A 7791-nucleotide genomic window follows, 5' to 3' on the forward strand; every position below is an offset into this window, starting at 1 on the left:
CGCGCTTCCCCACCCTCCCCGCCTTCTCCCTCACCTCCGCCTCCGACATCCTCCTCGCCCGCCTCGCCCGCGCCTCCGCCGTCGACTCCCACCTCCGCCTCGCGCGCCTCCTCCTCCTCACCCGCTCCAGGTCGCTCCCGCTGGCCTCCATCCTCCCGCTCCGCTTCGACCTCGGCCTGCCCTACGACTTCGCCTCCTCCTTCCCCTCCTCCCACCCCGACCTCTTCGCCGTCTCCAACAACCACATCTCGCTCTCCACCTCCCGCCTCCCCGACGACATCGCCATATCCTCCCTCCAGCGCCGCCACGCCGAGGCCATCATCGGGGCGACCTACCGCGACCTGTCCCGTCCGCCGTCCTCGTCGCATGCCCCCCTCGCGTTTCCGATGCGGTTCCCGCGTGGGTACGGAGGGATGAAGAAGGTCAAGGCCTGGATGGACGATTTCCACCGCCTGCCTTACATCTCCCCGTATGATGATGCCTCAGGGATCGACCCTGACAGCGACATCTACGAGAAGAGGAACATTGGTTTGCTGCATGAGTTGCTCGGGCTGATGGTGCACAAGATGGTCCGGAGGAATGCGATCCGGTTGCTCCGCGAGGAGCTTGGCCTGCCTCACAAGTTCACGAGGTTGTTTACAAGGTATCCTGGAGTGTTCTACCTGTCGTTGAAGTGCAAGACGACGACACTCGTGCTTCGCGAGGGGTACGAGAGGGGGAAGCTTGTGGAGAAGCACCCCCTCGCGGCGGTGAGGGACAAGGTACAATATGTGATGCGCACTGGCGTGTTGTACCGTGGGAAGGGCTTGTCCAAGCTGGTTTTAGACGAGGATGACGATGAAGAGGAGGGTACACTGGATGGAGATCAGGAGTTTCAAGGAGAGGGGATGGATGAGGATGCTGATGTTGAGTGCTTTGGAATGGAGATTGTGGATGACGACGGGCCTGGCAATGATGATTATGATGAACGCGATAGTTATGATTGACACTGGATGGTGATTTCTGCTTGCCGCATGTTGCTGTTTTGAGATGATGGGCGGTGACTTCAGTCAGGTGAGGATTTCAGCAACAGGTTTCAACTTAGTACCTGTAAACTAGGGGTTCACACATGGCTTTCAGCAACTTGGTTTAACTTAGTTCCTGAAAATGAGCGGTTTCAGAAGGCAATCATAATACCATTGTGAATTGCTAGTTCCACTACAATTTTGATGTATTTTACATTGCCTGCTTGAGATGTAGAAAGCTTGTTTAGATACCTAGTTTCTATGGCCATCTTTTATTTGTCGAGGTGAAATTTTTCCCCATGGCTCTCTCTGCTCTCTGGATAGCATGAGATGAGAATCATCATGATTCAACTGTATGTTAGATAGTTAACCGAACACATTACATGTACAGCTTCTTAAAATAGAGTTGCAGCTATCTTAGCTTTGTTGATTGTTGCGATGAGTGGTTGTATTTGCCACAGGGGGTATTACTGTAGAAGATGTTAACACATCTTCACATCTTCTTGTGGAAGACATTACTGTTGTTGGTATATTAGAAACTTTCAAGCCGTAATGTAGTATCTAGTGCTAGAGGTACTCTGACCCTTTTAATATTGATTGTCTTGGGGGCCTAGAAAATTAGAAATAACTTGGAAGGCGGCTTGATACCTGGATGTTGGATAGCCTAACTTTGAGAAGCTTAATTTTCATTGTGTCTCTTTTAGGGCATGAAGCAAGCCTCACAAAGACTAAGTTATGAACTTTAGCTAGCTTATGGTTGCAAATTAGATGTCAGTTTTGTAGGCGATACTTACAGCCTGTTTGGGCAGACGATGATTTGATCAGATTTGGGCAGACAATTATTTGATCAGATTTGGGCAGGCAATGACCAAATGCAAACTATGATTTCCCTGGATTGCAGAAGATCTGCTTGGAATTTTATTAAATTGGAAATAGAACGTAGATATTTCTTGATTAAATCGGCTCATTTGTGAGGCTGAAAACATTTGTCTGTTGCTAACCTTTTGTGATGGCAACGAGCCTCTCTCACCAGTCACCAATGATAGACATGAGTGTCTCAGTGTCTCTGACTCCTGCTCCTTACAATCTTTCCAGCTAAAGTGATGCTGACTATGGAGCCTTTGCAATCTTGGCAACTTCTGTAGGACAAATGATTTGAGCTTGCCACGGTTATTCTGAAGTCGCGTTCTTTCTTTCTTGTTATCTTAAAAATGGTGCGACTTTGGTTATTTCTGGCTTAGTTTGCCCTTGCGTGAGATTTCTGTAGCAAGTTCAGTGTGACTTTCAATGGTAATTTTAGAGGTTACAAGTCTTAAATGCGGTAATAAAACCTGAAATGCTCAAAAACTGTTACCACTTTCAAGTATCTTCTTCTTTTCAACTGGCAGCTCCAAGGCTCCAATTACAATGTTAGGAAATCAGTTTGTATGCTCTTCTGCGTCAGTTCACTCCTTGAATTAGGCAGATGATTTTCTGCTCCAATAGGTCCATCGTGAGAGCATTCAATCTCTGTGCAATACTAATACGCCATCTTCTCAGTCTCAGTGTGCACACATGGGTGATTGGTATAAGTTGCTTTATGAAGTCATGCCAATTGATGTTGCTTAGTGTGGGTGTCAGTTCCTCTGGGAATGCTAGAAATTCTTTTTGTTTCCATCATAAATGGTGCTGATATGTTGAGCTGCTTTGATCAACCCCGGTGTTTGCTGCCGCTGCACTGGTTTGCCAACCAAAGAACTATTTGTGCAGGTTTCTTGTCCTCTTTTCATTTTGTTATTACCAGAGTTCCTTGGGCTGCATAATTTGCTAGGAAGTTTGTCCCGTGCTGATGTAAATGCTGAAGATGGGATGTTGTAAACTTGTTACAGAACCAATTGTGCACGTGTATTGCACCTGTTGGTGAGTCAATAGTACAGGCTATCTATCTACACAAATAAAAGGGGTTTGTGCACTGGACAACCGTTCAAAGGGGGGTGCATGAACTAGTCCAAAGCAATAGTCATAAGCCCCCGATATATCAATGTCTATACACCCTAGACCAGCACCAGCAGACACCGAGGGCCAGGTCCCAGTGAACCTAATGCTAATGATGAGAAACTACGGGGTTATGTGACTTTTGAACATCAAATGTGACATTGTCCGTTTGGTCGTAGCCATGCCATTTGATGGTGCTTGACATCTGTATCACCATGATTTGGTGTGTCAAACTCCCTCTCAGATCGTATCTAGTATCCGTGTCACTTAGATGGTGTATAAAACCCTCTCTCAGATCAAGGTATTACTTCATACCTGTATCACTTCATATGGTGTGTCAAACTCCCTCTCAAATCAAGGTATTGCTTGATATATGTTTCAATTCATATAGTGTGTCAAACTCCCTCTCAGATTAAGATTACTATGGTAGTGCATTGACAATGTATGCTCATGATCAACAAGGACCGGCTCTCTTTGGTGTAGACATGTCTATCAATCATGTTTTATATCCTTTATCCAATGACAAGATTAGTGCCACTGGAATGGAGTTTATTGCACATTTGTAATTCTGTGTGATGTCTATATTTACATCAACTATGTGGAGTGTAGATCCATCGCTTCAGTGAAAAGAAAAGGGTTGATCAAGGAACTGAAATCTTTTTGTTTCCAACATAAATTGTCCTGACAAGGTGACTCCTGATGTTGAATTGCTTTGATCAAGCCTGCGGGCCGCCGAGCTGGTTACCAAGATTTCCTTTTGCAGGATTCTGGCCCTCTTTATTCTTTGCTAGATATCTCTTAATATAGATGGCCCAGCAGACTGCATACTTTGTTCCATGATTTGTTGCTTGCTGATGTAAATGCAAAAGATGGAACATCGTAAGCGTATAAGTGAGCCAATTCTGCCTGTGTAATTCAATGGATACAACAGCTGTCACGATTTGGAGTCACATATCTTCAGGAGAATGGGCAATTTCAGGTTTCTGAGGACAGAATCACAGCAAGCCACCAGCTAAAATTACAGTAAAGCTGAAAAGAAGAAGCTGCCGGATTCGGCAGTGGCAAGAAGGAAGAAACAGCAAGCTTCTACCGCAAGTATGCACATTTTACTGGTTTATTGCCAATTTGGCTTGACATTTCTCTTGTCAGATGTAGTTATTTTTGTTGCCAACTGAAGTGTAGACTGGCATGTGTAAATATTACTCCCTCAGTTCGTAAATATAAGTCTTTTTAGAGATTTCAATATAGACTACATATGGATGTATATAGACATATTTTGCTCCGTATGTAGTCCATATTGAAATCTCTAAAAAGACTTATATTTAGGAACGGAGGGAGTAATGCACAACTGTTATGAATTTAACATGTCAAATTTCACCCTCATTCATCTCACACAGAAATTTGCTGGTATCATTGTTAAGAAGATAATGCAAAGCCAAGCTTAATTGACTTCTCCTCGGTTTTTAGCTTCGAAAAGACCTACAGCTAAAGATTTGTTCTGGATGATGTGTCTGCCATTCAATTCGATTCTATTGCAGAACTAATTAGCTATATCTCAGAGTGCTGTCAACTTGCTGCAGATTCACAAAATCCTACTTGTTCGTGGATTTCGACGTGTTGTCAAATAATTGCCTAGGGTACTTGATGTGCATAATTTATTGAGGTCTTGTCGAGAATCTGTTCTAGGACTTCTTCGGAGCAACCCAAGCGCATGATATATTGTAGAAGAGGAGCCTTGGCGTAGTGGTAAAGCTGCTGCCTTGTGACCCTGCGCAAGGAGGAGCTACATGAACCGGGCTGCCTTTTCTATAAAACATATATATTGTAGCATGCTGCACGGGATCCTCCAGTATATTTTCTTTCTTGCTTATCTTTTCTTGCGCTATTCCAGTTCTCAACTTCTGGTATAGTACTCTCGAAATGCCACATGCTTGTTCTATTTCTACTGGATGTAAAAATTACATCATCCTCCAGCATCCCAAAGTTTTACCAAGGGAAACAAGAAGGCGACACATCCAGAGGAGGGAGCAACTCGACCCTGCCGTGCAAGGCAACCATGATGAACCGTGAGGGAAAAGAAGGCAATGCCAAACCTTGTCTCGACTCCTCACAGTCGTGCCGAAGTGTGGAAGCCCCCACAGCCTCACATCATGTCTTTTTTATCAGGCTAAAAAGCAGCCAGGCATCATGGCCTGGGAGAGATGGATGGAGCACAGGCGCATGCATGCATCCATCCATGCCCTGGAAGACCAGCCTTGGACTTTGCAACTTTCCTGGATTCCAATGCCCGGACGGATGGATGGCTAGACATCCTTGCTAGACAATTGCTCCGAACTTTGTCAAAAGGAATTGAGGTCCGCTGCTAATCCCAATGCCTCGTGATGCTAGTTGCTGGTTTAACCTCTGGGGCCAGCTGATAGCGCCGGAATATATGTCTGATCATTGTAGATCATGCCTCCTCTTTGATGATGATCATCCATTCCATCCTTGTCCTTCACACCTCCCCTTTTCCCCTGTTCACGCATGCATCGTACTGTTGCCTAGAGGCTGGAGCAGAAAGCATGTGGAGATTATATTAATATAAAAAATGATAAGAGGCTAAGATTAATCCTGACTGTCAGAGACTTTGAACTGATGCACCCACATTGATCAGTAAAACCAACAGTCTGTCCAAAATGCAGTTAGTGCATGACACTATGCACTGAAACTCGGCCATGGCAATCTTTGCCAGTGGTAGTACTGAACTTGATAGAGGCTGGCCTAATAAATGGCACCTGCTTTTATTTTGCTTCGCCTATTCTTCAGGGTCACATGAGGCCCATGAGGCATCATTCACTCATGCCATTCATCTGACCGTGAAAACTGGAGGTGCAGGTGCGCAGGCGGTGCATGGAAGCTGCTACTTGCAATCTGTTTGCAGAAGAATCGGGCAGCAGCGTCCACTCCAAGAATGAGAAACCTGTGATAATAACTGCCAAGTGCTAATTGCATGCGCATAGGATGATGCATCATTGCCCAGTCCAGGTCCGTGATTTGCTCCGGGCCATCTTGGAGTTTTCCCCCATCATCTTTTTTCTGCCTCCCGTCCTGTTTTTGACATGTCCCCTTCCGCAATACGCCAGGTCTTTTTTCAGAGTCCGGTCACTTCTGTCCCTGCGGTACCAGCTGGGTGTGATGAACTATTTTCTTTGGTCATCCGCTACCGTTTCTTTAGATCGGCTAGAAAAAATCATATATACTTTTCTTCGAATTTGATAACGAAATTATTCTCTGAACAGCTTGTTTGGGCGTCGACGTCTCTGCTGCTATCTGGAGACAGAAACTGGACCGATAACGGAGCAACAAATGGCTTAGCCTCAGTCAGCCGTCAGCTTATCTTTCTTCAGCTCAGTTGATGAACCTCTAGATAGTGCAAAGAAGCAATCAGGTACCCTAAAAAGGAAGAAAACAACAGGCAATATAAATCCACTGTCCTTCACAATTATCAGATCCCTCCCCAAATCATTTTAGCACAAGTTATAAGTTGACCGTACAGCGACACAAGGTGGTGGAGCCAAAAGTAGTCTTCAGGAAACTAATTGTTTTCCGGTCAATAGACCGAATTTTACAACAGCTACTAGTCTAGACTCTAGAAAGCAAGACATGTGGTACGACGATGCCATATGGCCATCGGGGATTAGGGGTTCGGGATAAAGGTTAGCAAGAGAGGACATGCTTTGTGGGGCGACTTGACGAATTGTCTGCTTGTCCGGGCAACAACCGCCACATTATGCGCCACGGGAAATCACGCGCCTTATCGGGCTCAAAGCCACCTATGTGATCATTTTGATTAGTTTAGCTGATAGCTCTCACTAACACCACCACCATCTGATGACCCCTCAAAGAAAGGTCGTGAGAGGTGGTAATGATATTGCCATGGGGAGAATATCATACTATGGAAATGGAAAAAGCACAATGTTCAGAATGTGCCTTTGCCCGGTTGCCCTCTTTTGTGTCTGGCTACTGTTTGTGCTGGCTCGTGAGCTTGGCTGCTACTCCCTACCTTTCTTTTTATGAGTCCATATACAAAATTTGACTGAAGTCAAACATTGCAAAACAGTTGATTAACTTTATAGGGAAAAAATATCAAGGCTCACAATACGAGATCAATATCATTATATGCATCATGCAATTGATTTTCATACTATATAACTTTAGTATTATAGTAAATGTTAATATTTTAATATAATTTTGGTCAAACCTGGTGTAGTTTGGCCTCAAGCAAACCTTATATGCTAGCTAATTAAAAAGAAACAAGGGGAGTATTAGTATATGTAAATATATTGGAGATTCTGCGAGGTTTTAGGCTTGTTAACAGAATAACTAAATGTAGATCATACATGTATTTTAGAGAAGTGGGGGAGAAATATAGATCACCTTTGTAAGCTAAGAGTCTACCTGGTTTTTAAAAAATCCTAGGAAGTTTGGCTTCTAGAATTAATTGTTCATCTTGTTGACGGGGTTATACCTAAGGAGTAGGCCCAATTATACATATGGGCCCAGCCTAAGGCCCAAGCCAATCAAGATTACGATCTAAAATGCAATGCTAAGGGGCTACATGCCCGATCCATTGGAGCTACAATCCAACAGTCGGTCACAAGGAAGGCGGGAGCAGTTGGATGACCTATGGTCGGTTGCGTCCTAGGATATCGTGATTACCACGATGCAATCAATATTGTCGTTACTCAATGGTGGAGTAATCTAATTAAATATGACAGTTACTAACAGTAATAGCCACAAACACAAACAGTCGGTCATGCCAATGACTAGCATT

At 44.4% G+C, this 7791-nt stretch overlaps 1 protein-coding gene across 1 annotated transcript in view; it reads left to right on the plus strand.

Annotated features, from left to right (window-relative positions):
* Positions 1–1428, plus strand: part of LOC123054089 (protein WHAT'S THIS FACTOR 9, mitochondrial) — a 2049-nt gene extending 621 nt beyond the window's left edge. Inside the window, exon 2 of the mRNA XM_044477770.1 lies at positions 1–1428. This exon is cut by the window's left edge and continues 5 nt beyond it. Coding sequence (XP_044333705.1) covers positions 1–986 — 986 coding nt within the window. The 3' untranslated portion in view covers positions 987–1428.
* The last annotated feature ends 6363 nt before the right edge of the window (positions 1429–7791 follow it).

Source organism: Triticum aestivum, chromosome 2D (genome assembly GCF_018294505.1).
Source record: "Triticum aestivum cultivar Chinese Spring chromosome 2D, IWGSC CS RefSeq v2.1, whole genome shotgun sequence".
NCBI classification, from domain to species: Eukaryota; Viridiplantae; Streptophyta; class Magnoliopsida; order Poales; family Poaceae; genus Triticum; species Triticum aestivum.